The sequence below is a fragment of the Chlamydotis macqueenii genome, chromosome 6 (assembly GCF_036417535.1).
Source record: "Chlamydotis macqueenii isolate bChlMac1 chromosome 6, bChlMac1.mat, whole genome shotgun sequence".
NCBI lineage: Eukaryota > Metazoa > Chordata > Aves > Otidiformes > Otididae > Chlamydotis > Chlamydotis macqueenii.
In genome coordinates this window covers 21,913,053-21,933,538 of record NC_141561.1, presented here as the reverse complement: position 1 = coordinate 21,933,538, position 20,486 = coordinate 21,913,053, and the positions used below count along the sequence as shown (strand labels likewise).

Sequence of the window (20,486 nt, the reverse complement as noted above, 5' to 3'; positions counted from 1 at the left end):
TACATTTTCTCCATTTCATCCTTTCAACATCAAATGGTAAGCAGCAAAAATTGGATCAGACTTCAAAGACTATGCTGTGCTCCAAGTCACAGAGCGACTCCTCCATTTCACATATTGAATTCGAGCAGGATATCAAAGTGCTACCAAAGAACCTCAGGTCCTTACTAAAAAAGAGGCTCTAACATCTGTAGAAAGTGAAGTGCACAGACAAATCACCTCAGGGAGCAGCTAGCATTTATTCTCAGCAGCAAATTTCCAGCCTTTTGATTCTCTTATTCACTGTACCTCCCTGTCTTTCTACAGAACTAAAGTTCTTAGCAAGCAGGCTTTTGTCTCAAAGACTTCAAAACATCACCAACGGTTTCATGTTCAGATGGCTATGCCAAGCAGCCACGAACACATTGCAGAACTGTGGACTCAGGAATTTGAAGTTATAATGTGATGTTATTTTAGAATATAAACTTAGTGGTACCTTGTTTGTCTGTTTGTCAAGAAAATCAGGCACCACAGGAGAAGACTGGTTACTGGTTCTCTGCCTAAAAGCAAAGAAAAATAAAATATGTAGTTTAAATATTGTAATTTCTTCATTCTTATAAAAGGTTTACTGGCATACACACTTTTTTGTTGATTTTGCCTTTTTCCCCTCCCCCAATTTCTAAATACCTACATATGAGCAATTCAGAGATTTGACACAGATCAGTCCCATTTCCTCTTATAAGGAAGTGCATGTTATTAAACACAGTAACAGGCTATGAGCAATGAATTTGTCATTTAAAATCTGTGGATACGTGCATATGTGTAAAATGAGTTTATGAGAATTCGATGAAACTGAAGTAATGCATTAAAATTAATTTAACAAGATTTTACATAAAACAATTTTTTCCAGGGCTTTGAAAAGCTGCTTTCACAGAATTCAAACTTAGACAATCAAAATTCGACAGATGAGGAAGTCAAACACTCGGCATTTTGTTTTCCTAAAGCCATTTGGGTTAAGCATAGAGCAAGGAGTAAGAGTTCTTAGATTCTTTGTCAATATCTGTTATTATTTTACCATTACATTATGTCACCATATAAATATTAAATGCCAACTCCTGCTCCTGATGCAAATTAAAGTATCACAAAAACCTTTTGCAGGCCCTGATCCTTGTTGGCAGCCCTTTGAAGTCAATGGATGTCTGCAATAGTAAAGTCCACCCAAACAGAACTTGCTCCAGTTCTGTTGTGCAAAACAAAAAAAAAGATGCTACCAATTTCATTTGATGGATAAAAAATTGAGGTTCTGTTCTGGTTTTATTCAGTGAGGGGGGGCTACGATGGCAGCTTCTGTAGGAAACTGCTAGAAGTTGTTCCCCTTTGTTTAGTGGACTCGGCCAGGCCTAGGGCGGACCTGCTGCTGGCCAAGGCCGAGCCAATTGGTAACAGGATGTTCTGTGATAACGCCTCTGCAATAACGTATTTAAGAAGGGGAAAACAGGGAAAAAAAAAGAGAGAGATGATGTGAAGAAACTGAGTGGGAGCAGAGAGGGGGAGGCGCGAGCCTTGTGGGCCTTGCAGGCCTCACCCTCTGGCCTCCCACCGGGCAGCCGACTGGGCCCAACTTGGCCCAGCCTGGCTGCAAGAAGTGGAGAGGAGATGAGATGTGAATGAGATGTAAAAAGATCCTGAGAGGCGTCTGCCAGCCTGTTGTAAAGAATTTTTCTTGTGATGAACGGCTGCAGACGCCAAGGTCAGTTCAGAAGGAGGGGGAGGAGTAATGCGGCTCCTGGCCAAGAATCCCCTGCAGGCTGTGGTGATGACCATGGTGGAGCAGGTTGTCCCCCTGCAGCCCATGGAGGCCCATGGAGGGGCAGAGATTCACCTGCAGCCCGTGGAGGACCCCATGCTGGGGCAGGTGGAGGCCTGAAGGAGGCTGTAGCCCGTGGAGGGCCCACTGGGGCAGCTGTTCTGGAGAGACCGCACCCCATGTAAGAGATGACCCACGCTGGAGCAGTTTTACGAAGGACTGCAGCCCGTAGGAGGGACCCCACGAAGGAGTAGGGGAAGAATGTGAGGAGTTCTTCCCCTGACTATGAAGCAGTGGTGTAAAACAATGTGTGATGAACTGACCGTGACCCCCATTCCCTCTTCCCCCCTGTGCTGCTCAGGGAGTGGGGGCAAGGTAGTAGAGATGATGTTCAGCCTGGGAAGAGGGAGGAGTGGGGGGAGGTTATCTTGTTCTCTGTCTCATTACTTTGCTTTGTTTTTAGTAATAAATGAGTATTTTTCCCCAAGTCGAATCTGTTTTGCTTGTAACGGTAACTTTAAGGATCTCTCCCTGTCCTTATCTGAATCCTCGAGCCCTTTTCCTTATATTATCTCTCCCTATTCTCTTGGAGGATGGGGGGAGTGAGAGAGACTGTGTAGTCTGGTCCTGATCTGGGCTAAACTACGAACAGGTTCATAGAGATTATTTGGTAGGCTTATGGTCCTAAAACTGGTATTAAAAGCAAGACTTTCTGATTGTCAAAACAGGCCTCAGGTACTGCATCATTACTCTCCAACCTGCTCAAAACATTTCTGAAAATACAATTAATGGCAGTTGTATTTCTACTTATAGATGAAAGCATCTGAAATCTAAGATTCAGTCAGAGATTTTGGTTTAGACATATATATCATACCTTTTTTCATAGATGGGGAAAAGCTATTCAAGGTACTAAGTAGCTCTTTCAGTTTTACATTGTTATTACAACTGTATACATTTCAACCCTTTCTGTCACAGTGGGAGAGGGGGAATATAAAGAACAAAAATTGCTTTACTGATTAAAATATGCAACATGTTATCTAAAATGTCTTTTTTTTTGTCAATACTTATGTTTCAGTCAGCTACATTAGTTATAAATTACTCATGTAACAATAGGACAACATGTTGGACTTCTAGATATTCCACTAGAATACAGCTCGTTCAGCAGAAATAATACATTCCTGAAAAGAACAAATGTAATCCTTCCAGCATGGGTAGATGAAAAATTCCAAAGGGACGAGGAGGAGGTAAAAAAAAGTCTGTCTACATGTGTATTTTAACTTTCAAAATGTACCTTTAAAAATAATTAAAATTAAAATAACACTACTGAAGGACTTGAAACATTTCAGACTATCGTGTATTGAATTTGATAACTGTACATCACCATGCATATGTGTTAGAAAACACATTTATCCTGTGACATCCACAGAGGCTACTGAAACATTTCAAGTCGTATTTGCAATAGGGTTTAGGCTCTTAGGTTAATTAAGTTTGTCTGAACGCATTACCCCAGTTGAAGAGCATTGACTTCAATTGTGTCAAGCTAATCATAACAACAATGGCATCATGGTTGTCAGTAAGCTATCTCAAGCTTTGGGAACAAAATGATGCATTCATGAACATGCTAAACATTCAACTTTTCTGTAATGTTGCAGTTTTGTGAATGAAGTTTGGATTTGCTTGTCAGGTTTGGGGAATTTAAATTCCCCTTTATTCTTCGACACCAAGAAAGAGAATAAAAACATTCTGGCTAAATTGTAATTTGAATTTAAACCGGTGTTTTCCTTCCAGGAAATGGAGGGATTTATTTTAAAAACATTTCTCATTTTGCACTGGCACTCTTCTTGTACAGGTATGTATAAAATATGTCTAGGACTGTATTCAACACTGCTTTGTGCATGTACCATATTATCTGTAAAGTTCTTTGTTACTGTTTCTCCTGTATATATATTATTTAAATAACCATTTATTTAGTGGGACTAGCAAGACACTTGCAGGAAAGCAGCATTTGGGTCAGAGAGATGAGATCCATTCAGCACATTTACCTGGGAAGGATGCAAGAGATCCAGGTTCATGTGCCTGGCTTCAGTCAGGCAATACAAGAATTTGCTACCGAATGTTCAGCTACTGAGCTACAATACATCTCAGTCTTCACATATGGACTGTCTATAAATCACTCAATTAGCAAGAAACATTGACAAAAAGAGAAACATTGATTCTTAGGGTCTGTCTACACATCTGCTTAGTGTATAGCCACACTATCCTTAGCATTGAAAGCAGTCAAACCATAGCAGCATAGAACTAGCAGTGTAGTCTAATTTATACTAGAGAAAAATAGCTAGTTTTGGAGTTGTTCTGGCCATTAGGAGTGTAAGTCATGGAATTTGGACTTTTGTCTCTTACATGCTTTTGAAAATGTTGGAAACACTTCTAGATATTCCACTAGAATACAGCTCGTTCAGCAGAAATAATACATTCCTGAAAAGAACAAATGTAATCCTTCCAGCATGGGTAGATGAAAAATTCCAAAGGGACGAGGAGGAGGTAAAAAAAAAAAAAAAGATGATACTGAAAAATTCTGCCCAAATTTCTATTTACATCTTTACAAATCATGAGTAACTCTTTGAACTTATGAACTGTAAAGTAATTAGAAGCTCACATGGCAGCAGAATCAGGCCCAATATGTTCCACTGCATGCCACAGGAATTGCAGACCTCCTACTTCCATCACAAGCAATAACCTTAAATGTTTGCTACGATTACAAATAGGAAAGTGAAGCAATTAAAGGAAAGCAAAATGTCTTTATACCAGCTTTTACTGTGGAAATAAATGAAAATTCATATTTAAAAGATGACTTATACATGAAATCACAGTGTGGTCTTGACAGAAACTGAAATTATCCAAGGAGGAAATTATGGTGCAATGTGAGAAAGGTGTAAGCAGCGAATCACCACAACCTGATGGCATTCATTTGAAGGTTCTGAAAAAAACAAAGTTTAAAATGTGGAGATCCAACACTTTCAAGCAGCTATCCATGAAGAACAGAAGCACACTAACATAGTGATTTTTTTTCTTTTCCTTTTAATCAAAATAATCCAAGGAAGGTTTTGTTATTGACTGAGTGAACCTCACTTTAGTGAGATGCAAGATGTAGATCAATTCAAAGAAAGCACAGGAGAAGACAGAATACTTTTTATATGGAACAGTTTAATTCACATCAAGCCAGTTTCTTAAATGATCTGTGCTGATGTGACTGAAATCATGTTTGTTCTCTACTTTCAGTGATACATGGGATACATGTGCTAACTCACTAGTGTCCATGTAGGTGAATCCTACATTATTTATAAATCATAAGAGAACCTTGGTAAATCATCTAAGGCATCCTCATTTTCAGAGAAAAACCAGCTACACCTACTCATTGTTTTTGTGTGATAAGGTTATCTAAGCTGATTTTTAAAACCTACAGTGATGGAGATGTCAAAAACTCCCAAGGTAACCCACACAGGACTTAACTCAGCTTACCATCAGTAAGCTTTTCTTGATGTCTAACCTAACTCTCCTGTGCTGCAATGCAAGCCCATTATTTCTTCCCTGATTCTCAATGGAGAACAGTTCCTTTCCTCCTCACATCAGCCTTTCATGTACCTTCAGTTTTCCATCTCCCTTAGAGATCTTCCCTTATTACATTTTATAAAGATGTTGTCATTTTGTTACAAGGGACTTGCTCATTTTCTTGAAGTGTAGTGTCTAATGTATGACACAAACTGAGGTCTTGACAGTGATGAGAAAATGTTATGATGCACAGGTGACGTAATATGTATGCTCATTGTTACTACGCAGTAAAAACTGTGGAGCAGGGTGCCATTACTGACTGACGCTCATTCTGTCGTTCATTACAGTCCATGTACCTCTGTTTCTAATTCTAATCCTGTCCTCTTAAACCCTTGTAACAATCACTCACTTAGTACTGATACAAATTCAGTAATCAGATTCTTCTTCATCAGTCAAGACATTAATGAGTAGAAATAGGCTCGTTTCTGGAACTTGACTTTCAGAGATGTACTTCCTGAAGAACAGAGAAACGCTAATAATTATTCTTTGTCTATAACCTTCCAAACATCTAAGTTGGTATGCTCATATAGTTTTGTTTGGGCTTTATTATCCAGTCTTGATTACCTAAGTCTCATGTGAACACCAAGAGCTTTACTAAAATGAATGGTTTCTGAGTACCTATGCTGACCAAAGTGTGAACATGATACCAAGTAGCTAAAAAGAGAAAGATGTAAGGAGAAAAATCACAATGAATTTGACTCAAGAGTATAAACTGCTGTTGATGTCAGGTATTTTCTAACATGTGTCCTTAACACACAGAGCTCCATAAGGAAACAAAGGAGCAAGGGATACTTACCGACACGCAGTTATAGTTACAGACATAGCTGATGTGTAACAAAATCACTACGTGAAAATAACGCTTTCTGCAGTACTACATTGTATAAGCCACTCATCATGTACGTATGCAGCTAGCTTACACTGTGATATTTAGCAGTCTGTGAGCTACAGTTCAGTGAGCTAGAAGAAAAAAGAACAATACAGGAAGTATTTTCCAGGCTAAGTATCAGATCAGTATTATTTAACACAATTTTCATTTGGGAGGAAAATGGTAAGATGATGGTGGAACATGCAGGTTACAGTTGCTATGACAAGATTCTAAAGGGATTTAAAGATATTTGAGGATGACAGCTCTGTCTGAACAAGAATATGAACAATGTAGCATAGATTAAGGTCCTTAGTCACTGAACTGTAGATTATCCTGCTAAAAACAAGAACATTTATCTGATCTGTCAGTCTAACAGGTTAAAAATCACAAGACGTTTTAGACAATTACTTCTCCCTTCTCCATAGATTATTCCTAATTAGCTCAAGAGATTCCCAATACTAAATTGAAATTGTAGCTATGCCATTGCAAGATGCAGCATCTTTGATTTCATGTGATGATCAGCTGCAAAATGGAGGCAGACATAAGGTGAGGCTGGTGTCCGTGCTGGCTTTGTGAGAGAGAAGACTGTCGCACTCCTCCCTGCTCTGCTGCCTCTTCGGCTCTCTGCAGAAGGGTAAATCTGCTATTCAGCAGAGTTGTAAAAAGGGCTCTGAAAGGTTTTCACTTTCCTCATTTGAATTACTCTTGACCATGCTTGGCTCTTTAAAATAACTCAGCCCTTTTAAAGTTTTGAATAAGCTGCTTTGGGAAAGGGTTTGATTGTGATTCGGTTCCTTCACACCATACAGGCCTGCAGGTTCCTCTCAGTGCCTGATGATGTCAAGAAAAGGCTTGGCAAGTGTCTCATACAAAGACTGGGTTTTGAGGGGACTTCAGACTTAGTGTCAGTCTCCCAGGTGTACAACTAATCCCATGACTAATCCCATGGCCCTTTTTCAGTAGGAGTCACAGGCAACTCCACAGCTTTATGGAACTGAATGAAAAAACACTCTTTCAATGAGACAAAGCCACTTCCCTCCTAACATGTACATTATTCTCCTATACCTATTTCTATTCCTATTATAGATATTAGCCAGTTGCCAATGTGTCTTTAGTTACTTGTGACATCAGCTTCACACAGAAAAGATTTTTGCATTTGAACACAGTTAACGTTGGTTTTGAAGTCAAACATATAAATGCAGGAAACATTTAACATGCAATGTTAAGGGAACTAATGTATGCATTTAATTAGCATCCTATGTCATTTATTAGCTTGAGTTTGCTTATGTCCTGCATTCACCGACTGAAGAGTTTGAACTAGGTGTAAGAGATTCCATTTTCTTGAAGGAATTCCATTTTTTTAACATGCCTGTTTCTTCCAAACACTTTGAAATTAATTACTTAGTAAAACTGAGTGCTTTATATATATTCTAATACTGTAACTTCTTTTTTTAACAGATCTTTGAAAAAGCAGCAGGTTGTCATACATTCAAATGTATAGTTACATTCCTGTGCATACAACAGAATAAAACTGTACATGATTTTGCCTTCTGATCTTCAGTACCCTTAACTCATTTTTCATTTCCCAAAACTACCAGTTAGAAAATAAATGAAACAAAAAGAAAAGAAATGAAGAGAAACAAAAAGGAAAAAAAAATATTATTCTATACTTCAGTTCCACTGTGTATGTGAAGCCACAGCGAGGCGGTCTTCTCCAGGGACAGACTACCAGATACTGTGCTAAACTTCTGCACTATCATTCAGCAGCCTTCCTGTTTCCTACAAGTTTCCTGTATGACTGAACAGACAAATGCCTAGAACACAACAGCCCAGTAACAGCTACATGTAGAAGTGATGCTTGATTTACGGGAAGTAAGTTATTCGATTTACTCCTAAGATTCTGAATATCACCTGTGAAATGCTGAACATTTTCAAGTCTCACTGAAATCACTGGAACTTGAGGTCATTGCTGAGAAACTTACACGATTAGGCAAATATCCTGCGATATATCTTGGTCTTAATCTTAAGAACTGCCATTAGTAATGACAGTTTAGCAATTCCAGGCAAAAGAAGGTATCAATATATTAATCTATCTGATCGTGATAGCAATCAGGACGGGGTGCAAGACTTAAATGGTCAATGTATTTTACACAGGCACCTTCAGGCCAGATATTTAAAGGCATTTAGACATTGGTTTCAATGTAAGTTCACCAGCTAAATATCTTTAAAGGTCTGTATACTTGTGCTTCATAGAGCCCAAACTAAACCTCAACAGTAAGTGAACCACAAATCTTTGTGAGCCTCAAGTGATGCACAATTAACCAGAATTCCAGAAACAAAAAGAGAATAAAGCCATTCCTGCCTAACTACACATAAAACAGATAAAGGAAAAGTTTAAAGAGGCTGTGTGCCTCTAAACAAGTCCAGATGAAAGCTCTAAATTGCTAAAAAGGAAAAAAATGCCTATCTACATTGTAAATAATTATAATTCGTGATGCCAAAGAAAACTCATAATAGAAAGCTTATTAGCTCTTGTTTTTAACCATCAGTGCAAAATGGAGAAAAAATGACCATGTGATCATCAATAGTTCCAAAGAGGTCATAAGATACACACCCCTTAAGTACTTGAGAGACAGAAGGAGCTGAGTGCACATGAAGGGAATCACAAACTAAGAAACTCATTGCCCCAGTGAGCAGTAAGGCAACCAAAAGACAGAGATACGATGGTAAATTGTAGTGGGCTCATTCTTTTTCCTGAAAATAATTACCAAAACATATTAATTAATTAATTAATTAATTTAGTCCTTGTCCCACAGCCTGAACCTTTTTCTTGCTGAAAACAGAATACTGCAAGGGAGAGATTCCAGAGCACTATTAACCTACAAGAATGCAAGTGGCTACACCTGAACAAAATCCTATAAAAATGCACCAGAGCATGTAGCACACATTATTCAATCTAAATCAACCAAAGTTAGCATGGAAGTTAACATAACTCAATGTTGTGAGCATCCACAGGGAAAGAAATGCCATTTTTGAGATGTTAATGGCTATTTAAAAAAAATACCTTCTTAATTGAATAACAGCATCTAGTTACAGTCAGGCAAGTTATTGATTTCATCATTAGAGAGCTCTTAAGAGGCATAACATAACCTGCATTAATATGCTATATTGGAAGCATATAAAATAACAGAAATAAGAACTGGAAGAAGCACTGTCCTCATGCCCATGCCAGAGCAGGAGAGATGTCATAACTCTTAGTTACTGAAGCTTGCTAATCAAAGGGATTAATCCAGCAAATGCAGCCACCTCTCCTAGAACGTTGTTGGAGAGACAGACTTTGACAACAGCTAAAGACGTAACAGATCTCTCTTGCCTCTCATACCCAAGGAAGGGTCAGGGGGACATTTGTCTGGAGTGACTCCATTGGTAAGGAAGGTTAAAACACCCTTCCTCTACAAAGAGGAGGACAGCACTATTACAGTTTACAGTATTCCTAGGCTTTCTGTTAGTGACTTCTCCATTTGCATTTTACAGGTCTCTTCCCTATCTCATTGCTAGTCTGCATGAAGCTTTACAGAAACAGAAGGGTAGATTTCTACTTTTGAGAATTTAATAACATGCACTGTAGTCAATTCTGAAATGCTGGGCACTTGCAATTCTGTCCACTATCTATGGTATTCTGGGTACTTCCGAGAAGTGCACAGAAACAGGACAGCAACAAAGGACAAATAGCATTGCAAATAAATTTAACTCCACTAACTAGGAGAACACTGAGATGACTGGCTAACCTACATCCTCAGAAAATGGCAAATTCCTTAAGAGCTGGCTGAATCATGATGACACTCCTGCTCCTTTCAGATCTTACTGTGTGGAAAATGACTTCTGTTAGATAACAGACAGCAAAGGATTCAACTCACCACTGCTCTTCACAGCCAATATCAGAAGTATAGCAGCTGTTCATAAGCTGAGGATCTGCCATACAGCCAGCGCTGTTTTTCAGTCTTGCGTAGTTTTTACGAACAATATATCCCCTGAAAGCTAAAAAACACAGTTATGAATCAGAGAGAAATTCTGCAGAGCCTGAAACGCAGACTAGCACCTGGCTCTGGAAGTGCAGAGCTGAATGCCCTCAACTTGTACTGAAGCAGTGGACAGAAAGAACACCTAGCACCTCACAGGGGTGGCTCCAATGTTTACAACAGCTGGAAATTATACAGAGCCTTACAGTCTCACTGTTATAGTGACCACTTGGCACAGCCCAGTCAAGGAAAACAAGCCTTGAAATGAGAACATGCCTAATTTAAATAGTAATTCAGCTTAGAATGTATCAAAATGCATAGTAGAAAATCAGAATGAGAAGTTTTACCTGCTTTTGTTGTGGGGTAGGGGGGTAGAGAGCCAGGGATAGATATATTGAACTAAAACTAGAAAAAATAATAATGTCTTCTCCTATTTTTCAATTAACTGTAACCATAATACTGGAAGACCATATAGCGGTCTTCCAGTACCTCAAGGGGCCTACAAGAAAGATGGGGAGAGACTATTCAGTAGGGCCTGTTGTGACAGGACTAGGTGTAACGGTTTTAAAACAGGGAGGGAGGTAGATTTAGATCAGACATCAGGAAAAAAAAATTACAATGAGGGTTGTAGAACACTGGAACAGGTTGCCCAGAGAGGTGGTTGATGCCCCATCCCTGGAAACATTCAAGGCCAGGTTGGATGGGGCTCTGAGCAACCTGATCTGGTTGGAGATGTCCCTGCTCCTTGCAGGCGGGTTGGACTAGATGACCTTTGAAGGTCTCTTCCAACCCTAACCATTCTATGATTCTATGATAATAAAACATTTAAAATAGCTCTCATACAAATAATCAGGAAAAAAAATCTACAGAGACTGGAATTTGTACCATTCATTTAAAAGACCAAAACAAAACAATCACTAAAAATACTAAATGAAGTAGCAAGCATGCAGTGAAATGAAATGGCAAAGAAAATGGCAAAGAATAACATTTTGAAGATATCTATATCCTTTACGTCCATGGACTATCTCTGGATTTGAGTACCTAAATAACTTAATTACTCCTACAGTTTTATCTGACATGAATTTGCTTGAATACTTGACCCCTGTGAGATGGACAAGGCTCCAGCAAAACCCACAGACAGGGATACATACTGCACTTAGGAAAAAGTCTAAAAAGTATTGCAATGTACACTTAAATCCACAAATTTTTAAACTTTACTTCTTGTTGGGTTTATTTCAAGCATTATTTTAACTGTAAATACCTTGATAAAAGGGGAGAAAGGGCTGAATAACAAAGAAAGTAAGTACAGTATCAATGCCATAGTTGAAGCAAACAAGAAGCAGTTGCTGAATAACAAGGCTGAGGGTTGTGATGGAAAGGAGCTGTTTATCAGTCTAGCAGGAATGCAACTTAAACAGTGAGAAAATATGTAAAAGAAAATGGGAGCTAAGATCAGGAAATACTATGATTTTGAGGAAAAAAAATTCCCTGTCCAGGAACAGCTTTTAAGCACACTAAACACATGCAAAAGTAGAGTCAGTCTGGGGACTAAGTACCCAAAAGAGGAGGATAAGAGTCCTCTCACTGGGATTCCTAGAGTCCAGGGCTAAATATTACAGTGGGATGTAGGACAGGCACAGAAATGAGGTCTAAGGCATGTAGGATCATGGTCAAGATAATATTGCAGATTACAAAAGGAAAAGTGGAGGTAGAAGAAATACAGAATATAGAATAAATTGAGAAAAGAGAAGCTAATCAGGAGAGATTAACAAGTTTTTCCTGTATCTCGTGTCTCTGATTTGATGAAAATACTACAAGTAGGTTTATCTACAAAACAGAGAATAAAGACCCTGCAGAACTTGCAATTCCTCAATTATTACCAAATTATGAGATAATTGATTGATTTCCCTTTTCTTCCACTTAACTACTCTTATAAACTTAGGTCCCCATTCATCAGGTTTGTTTTTTTTTTTTTTTTCAGAATGAAAAGATGCTGGAGGAAACAAAATAGTGCTACCTTGTTTGCATCTGCTATTTCCCTTAGGAAAGGGCTGTAACTAATCCCTTCTTTTCTATTTTAATTCCTGTGTAGTGTTAATGGTGGTCTTTTCAGCCACCTACCTCCACAAAAATATGCGGTGTTGCACTTACTTGTGCAATATAAGAAAATGAAAACCATCTGAACTGTTCAAGCTGGGGTATGCAATGCACCACAACAATAAAAGCATTTCAGTGCTACTGAGGTGCCCAGGGTAAGAGCCAGTAAAAATTGCCTATTAATGAGAGGTTACTAAAATAAATAACCATTTATTCTACAGAAGGCATGACAGAAGTTGGGCCTGCTGAGGTGTTGTACCGAATACAGAGCTCAGGTATCATGAGGCTGAGGAACCTTCCGCCCTTAATAATCAGACTGGAAAAGTCTGTCTGTCTGGCAGAGATGAGGCTAGCATTCACTTGCCCCATGTGAGCAGGCTTCCAACCCTTAACTATCCCCTACTGACCAGACAAGGAGCCTACTCCGATACTGGCAGCAGAGACAGCTGGCCAGCAGCCACCTCTCTGCAGCTGAAACACGCTGGCTACCAGTCAGTCGATGGACTACTGTAAAGCTAAAGAAGCACTGAAGCAAATGAATCGGTAAGATAAACTTCAGTTTTAGCCTTATAATTTCTGAACTGTTAGCAGTTCTTTGCAGGCATGTGTGTCTATAAAATTAACCCGTGGTTTTATTTTTTAAAATTATTTTTCTTTTTTCCCAGAGACTCTTATTAACGTCAGTATAAACATTTTGGTCTTTTCCTCATTCACTACGTACAATCTGCTATATCTGATTTAATACACGTATTTTTTACCCTGTCTTTTTTTTTTTTAATATGTATTTTCAAAATCAACTCCTCTTCAACTTACCCTTTCCTCAAGCTGGTTTTTAACATTCTTCTAGAATACCTTGAATCTGACAGTTAAGTGGCTGTAATTTTCCTGTTTTCCCTTTGACTTATGGGACAACTGAAGTAGCAGGATAAACAAACTTGTCCTGCTCTCAAAGGCTTCATTAAGCATTAGTAGGACTGCATCTTTTCAACATTTATTAACTGGATCTATAATGTTTCAAAAGAAATGCATATGCAGACAGTTCTACTGGGGGAGTCTGAGAGGCTGGGAAGCTGTTCCATCACAGCAATTTGCATTACTGACTGGTGCTGGTTTTGACACTAAGCACTTGGCTCAAAGAGTGTGAAATTAGCAGACTCATGTTGCTACTGCTCCATGAACAATCACTGCATCATTGAAGAAGAATGATTACCAGCTGTCACCTCATTTTCACCTTATCCAGTCTATATTCCAAACTTTACAGCAACAGTATCTTTAACCCTGATCTTTACATAGCCGAAGATGACAGGATCTGAAAGGCAACATAGGAACTAAACCTAATTTTACCATTTCTGTTAGTAACTTGGTGTCAAAGGCTTTACGTACCACAATTTAGGACATTAATTTTTACTTCTTGTACTGATCAATTCTCACATAAAGTGAGTTTTCTGTCAGCTCCAGCACTTAGCAAACCAAGAACATATTTACTTCAACGAGTCTGAAATTTGGTGTCTTGCAATTAAAAACCTTCATACTAAGGTCTAAGTACCAAGGCATATACATTACACACAATGTTGCACAATTACACATAGGAAAAGTCCAGGCATTTTCCCACTGATTCCCATAGGAAATATATAGTTACAGAGCAAATCGTGAAGCACAATGCAGAGAGATCAAAGCTAAACAGTCACAAGTCTATAGAAGAAGTATAAAGAAAAGAGACGAAGTAGTATTCTAAACAGCAGAAGGATTCATTCTCAGTCATAAAAAATAAGGTTAAGCAGACATTTTCTACATAGATGCACTTGTAAGCTACAATATCACCTAAAAGAGCATATAACAGCAAGTCAGAAATGAAAGCTCATGCTTGCTGAAGACAAGATACCATGGTAGTTTGTAATCATAAGTTGATTTGCTACGAACAGCATATCACTTTCTTAACTTGCCTAGTTAAAAGAGCATTCAGCAGCTTAACTAACAACATCTGAGAGGATTGGGAGCCCATGAATCTGACTCTTCACTCCACGCCAAATTCATTGTAATGAACAGTAAAAAGGATGGAGAGTCACATCCTTCGCTAGGTCCCATTAATACCTCCCCTCTTTCACCTCTCTCTGGATGGACATTGGGTGATGCCTCTTTAATAGCAGAAAAAAAACAACCCTTGTCTTAAGTTCTCTGGCAGAAGCTTGATGAGAAAGCAAGTCACAAGTGCTCACATACAAGGAGTAACTATTAGGAAGACTCACCAAGGCTGCCATCAGGACTAATGTCACTGATGCACATCACCACTTGGAAGTAGGGTTTTTAATCACCATGCACTACAGTCTCTGATCTTGTGACTTGGCCAAAGGAAAAAAAGTGAACTTGACTGCGAAATTGCTTGTCAATATTGGCAAGGGAAAGGAAAAGTTTTTCCAATGTACTGTTGGATAATGTACATTGTTGTGCCTTCCCAATTTTAGGGAAATCCACTAAGAATGGTCTCCTTTTCATGTTCTCAAAAACAGGAAAGAAAACCAAAAGGAAATGCAGATGTATTCACATTGTCAGAGCTTTGTTCAGAGATGGAGATAGAATATAGGACCTCATACTTCAAAACCATAAGGTCTTCTCACTTTTCATAACATGCTCCCTGCACATGAGCAGCAGGCTTTTAATGGTTATTACAGATAGATACTAAAAGTGAAGAATTACTGGATGCTCTAAGCTAGTACAGAACACAAAGAGATGGAAAAGTAAAGTTAAGCAAAGCTGTGCAGCCTGTACAAATCAGCCTGCCTTACACTGAACATGAAAACAACGTAGTACAATGAGTCAGTTCAGCTGCCATTAAGAGAAACACGTACATCTCTTCAATGGTTCTTACACTGACAGAGTTGTTAAAAGGAAGAAAATTAATGATGCAAAAAAGTAAAACCGTATCTGCTACTTAGTGGTTGTTATTTTATGGAAAATCTTAAAAAATTGCTTTAGACATATTTATAAAGTGCTTAGAAGTTTTTGGAATATTTTACTAATGTAATTCTTAGAGCTATATAACAGGATTAGCTGAGTACATGTACACACACATGTACATAGTGACAGAGACAAATAAACATAGGGTTTTCAAGAAATACTTCTCTGTCAAAGGTAAAAGCTTACATTTATTGTAAATGTAAAATAGTAAATTACAGCTGTTCTCAGGTCCTCTTTTTTCAAAATAATGGAGTAAATTTTGCCAGAAGCACATGTTAGAGATATGTAAATAGTGAGCAACACTGCATGGGCAGAAGTTACAGAGAGAAAGCAATTTACAAAGGGATGCTTCATCTGTTTTCCTTCTGAACATCCATTACTTTTCGTTTAAAAGAAAAAAAGAGCCCATATCTTGAGCTCTTGACAAAGAATTTTCCAATACAATGTGACATATGGTGAGTGTGTGAGCACGTGTTGGAGGAGGAGATGGTGGCTCAATGGATTAGTCATTTGCCTTTCACCTCTGGAAGCATAGTTAAACTCAGTCCTGACCAGAGCTGCACAGTATATTCCAGATGGCTAAAGTGGGCCTAATTAAAATGAATTCAGTGATGTCACCTCGGATCTAAGTGAATCGCATGCACCACTCATTTGGCATTTTGGCAATGTCAGTTCACAAACGAAATAACCAGATTAAAATCCTCCCTTAAGTCTTTCAGGACAATAGTCACACTGCATGGAAATACATGCTATCATAACTAGAAAATGTACTTTTATAATTGTATTATCTGTTGTTTTAAATGCTAATTAATGCATTATTCTAATATAAAGAAACATTAAATGAGACTTGCATGTGACTTGCAACATTTCAGTCCGATGATTCAAGTGGATATACACCGATTTAAACCAGCTGTGAATCTGAAACTTGATTTCAAAAAATTCTTTATTTTAACAAAATATTTTTCCTTTTATGTAGACATAAATCAAAACAATACAAATCCGAATTACAAAGAAATACTTAAGCAGTGCAAATATTGTTAACTCAAACACTTTACAAAAAATAATTATTTAGAATTTGTCCCTAAGTTAAAAATTAGCATTTTCTAACCTTCACAGTTTGGGAAAGTGCAACTGGAAGAAGTAGGAAAGACCTTGTGTACCCTCTGTAGCATTTTAGCCATGAGTCTAATAAGATCCGTGTATTCTGAGAACCTGTAATGTAGATTTGCTGAAGTAGGGTAGCTTTTCACTCCCTACCTAATTTTGTTTCCTAACAAGGGTGTTTTCTTCCATCTGAAATAATGACTTTTCTTTGAGTAATACTACGCACTCAGGAATTATATCCTCATGTATATTGTGAGGGTTGTTTTTTTCCTAGGTTTGTTTTTTCTTCCAGCATTTCATCAATGGATAGTGAACCGCTGGGCCCACAGAGATCTCCAGACCACCAGCTCATGTATTTGAAAGGCATCTGTTTATTTTTAAAATGCAAATGCAGCCTACCTCAAAGACTGACTTGCAAGAAATGAACAATCTGAACAAGTCAAGAGGTTTCCAGTCAGGAGCTGTGTTCCTCCTTTATATCAGGCTATGATCACTTGCTGTCAAAACCACTTAAACAATATCCTGGAATCTGAATGAAGTCCCCCCACAATTAAAATGAGCAGGATAATCCTGCAAGAATTATTCAGGCAAATCATTTTTCACACAGTTTAAAGTAATGATAAGGTCATTTACAAAAGAAATCAGTGCCTTTGAAATGCTGACTGGTAGACAGAGGACTGCCTGGAGGAGGGCCATAGATAACAGTGAAGACTGGCCTCCTAACACTACCCTCGCAGTCTTTGGAACTGATTCTGATGAAGAGAAGGCCCAATAAGGTTAATACCCCTACTTTGATCTCTGTCAAAGCGTACCAGCAAGAATTAATTTACATTTCAGATGAAAAAGGTTGACAGCATGAAAAGGCATCTTGTTTCTGGTATGTGAATGTGCTGTAATAGATCGGGAATTCTGAAAGGAAGTTCTGAGGAAGCTAAAGGGATAAGCCGAGCGGCGGCTTTTATTGGGAAAGAGATGAAAGGAAAACAAATTTCAATATGCGCTGTTCTGTAGAAACATGTAAGCCAAATGCTTCCTAAATTTCAAGGCCTGCTTGAGCTGGGGGGCTGGGGAGGGAGAGGAGAGGGAAGTACATATATTTTAATTACATGGTTTTGCTAATGTCTGAATGACAAATGCAAACAATCTATCTCACTGCCTGAAATGGCTTATTTAAAAAAAAAACAAACACAAAGGTGATCATACTCCTTTTTACTGAAAAGCTGCCTTGAACTACACACTCACATTATAAGATGTGCAGGGAAGGGAGAGATTTGGAGTTGCTTTTGTCTCCATGTCACTAGGCACTTGGACAGTGTAATGTAAACAACAGAAAGACTGTCAGTGTATTTTAAAACCTGGAAAATGGCCACCATTAGCAAGCATGAGCTTTGATTTGAAACACAGAATAATTAGCACATAGAGAAGAGAAACGTGCACAAGAAGAATTTTCAAATAGGAAGTCCTAAATATACGTTTCCAAAGGCAGACAGAAACGTGTTGAGTTATTATACCCCTTTGAATGTAGCACCAAAAATAGGAGGAGCAAAGCCTAAGTAATACAAAGGTGCACAATGTCACTCTTAACCCTATAGTCCTAATGCTTATTCACCCAGACTGATCACTGAAACTGTCAAGTGCCAGGTTACAACAGAAGACACTGTGTGTGTTGGTGGGAAGAGTGCTAACAGCATTCCTCCAGCATTAGGTCCAGAGGGCTCAACAGTGCCCAAATTCAAGTTTATGCGTACACTCCCACTGGCTCTCCTCTACCATGTTCAATGCAGCATGTCAGAGATGGCAGGAAGGAACACAGCTCTGAATCTCTCCCATGTGTACAAACAGCAGAATAGATCAGTTGCTTTCTCTAAAGAGCTAGCAATGAACATGCATCTCCTATACACCTAAGAAATCCGGCTGGATAAAACTCTAAGGCAGAATGTCCTCTACAGTCTCCAAGGGATACCGCTACACACCAGCTTCCAACCAAACCTGAGATAACTCTTATCGTAAGGAACTGCTGATAGTGGGATACTGATGGGTCTACTGTTTCACTTTCCTTTTTACAGTAAAAGGCTGTTGTAAAAGTCAGGAAATCAAAGCCCAGGTATGGCCAAGTGTAAATGTAGCAAATAGTTCAGAAAGTAGTTGCAGGTGGTACTTTAAGATCTGCTCTCTGTGCTTTCATGAAAACAATAGAAGATGACAATACAAAGGAGAGGAAGAAGGGGAGAGAATGCTTATGCAGTCCCTCAGTGCTTGTTGTAACAGGAGAAAAAAATTCTCCTTAACAGTTCTCCATTTAATAGAATATTCTGCATTTGACCCTAGAGCTATAGTTCATGATTCTACCTAACAGTGTGCATGCAAAGCTATAAATTATTATTTTATCCTAATGATTGTCTGTTCCTTTCTGTAACTAAACTGCTATTCTGCTTTCTACTGCAAGTCACAGCGATGCTTAATTTCAGAGTAGCAAACTTAGACAAAAGAAAACCAAATTAATTTACTGGAAATGGCTTGAGAACAAATTAAAAGAATATTCAGAACACATCTTTTCCAGATTGACTTTAGATTATACGATAAAGAACAGAGAGGTGACAAAGCCTTAGGTATTATAGTATAGGTAGCTGGTAGAATAAAGGTGGCATAAAACCAAGGTTTATCTGTAAATACATTTGCTACAACTAATTTTTGATCAGCTATAGTCTTTCAACCTGGGGTTGGACAGGGGAGGTGTATTACACTGCATCATATGGAGGTTGCTTCATATTGGCAGCATCTGAAAACACCGTTGAGTTCACGGCACTGGTTCTTAGATTTCTGTGCCATATGGTACCCTGCTCCCTACTAGAGACCTACACAGCCCTATGGGCCTGTTCTTCCAATAATCTCTTTAAAGTTTATTCAAATTCATATCGATATGGCTGCATAGGAGTCTGGCAGAGAGTCAAAAGTTCTCCAAAGCTGGCAAACCCAGCAAGCAGCTAAAACGAAAATCTGGCAACCTGCCAAGATCAGGGCTCAACACAAAGACAGAGAAATGCGTGTCCAGTGCCTCCCATCACACTTTTAGTCAAATCAATCCAGTGCTTCATAACAGCTCTACATATAGTTGAACCATACTGACTGTGCTCAGAAGAATCTTCAGGAATTAACAGAACAACTTTTAATCAGTATGTTTTGCTTCCAGAGAAGTACTTACAAAAAGCTCAAAGTGCCTGATACCTGTCACTGATCTCATTTGATACTGAAGAACAAACGATCAGAAGTAATGTTTTTGATAGCTTTTGTTTGGACTGTATGTATTTCTCTTAGTTATAAACACTGACACATTAAATCACACACAGCAAAAAAGGTGTTGGCAATTGAAATAATGTTTTAATTACCTGCTTGAATATGTATAGCTGCATCAGTTCTTCTGTTCCTTATTTCCTTGTACTTCCTGCGAGCTTCATATCCTCTCCAGGCTAAAAATACAAAACCATGTGCTGGAAATTACATTTATTTAAGGAAGTGCTACAGAGTCTACAGTCAGAGATGTGCTGAAGCTTTCATCCTTCCTGCCATAACCACTCCAGCCCCCATCCCCAATACCTCTTCCCCACCCACCCACATGTTGAACTCTAGGTTCATGACTGCAGTATTCACATCCCCACAACTTCAAACACTGCTTCACTCGTCCAAATTTTAATTGTCACCATGTGCTCACTGATGTCCTAATCCAAAAGGCAAAGGTGCACGATCATGTCAACACAAGAACTCCTCTCTTCACACAGCTCCCCAGATTCAATATAAGGAAGTCTGGTAAATTACTGATAATCAGCCTCTCAGGTCCAGCCCATGATGCATGTAATCTGGAATTCTGGTATACATTGGGCAGGAGGCATGCTACTGCATTTCACTTATGTGCTACATGCTAGCGTAGACATACCTAACAATATTTTCATTTTGTGTGCAGGCATCACAGCCAAAATACTAAAATATTTAAAGAAAGACATTACCAAATGCTAAGATGATACTTTATAAGTAAATCAGTAATTTCTGCATCAATTAG

General features: G+C 38.6%; 1 protein-coding gene across 1 annotated transcript in view; it reads right to left on the bottom strand.

Moving 5' to 3' along the window:
- Positions 1-20,486, bottom strand: part of MYO3B (myosin IIIB) — a 174,647-nt gene that overhangs the window by 40,102 nt on the left and 114,059 nt on the right. Inside the window, exons 29-31 of the mRNA XM_086750593.1 lie at positions 19,819-19,899; positions 10,175-10,295; positions 473-536 (exon numbers count right to left, since the gene is read on the bottom strand). Coding sequence (XP_086606719.1) covers positions 473-536; positions 10,175-10,295; positions 19,819-19,899 — 266 coding nt within the window. The remainder of the gene's footprint in view (positions 1-472; positions 537-10,174; positions 10,296-19,818; positions 19,900-20,486) is intronic.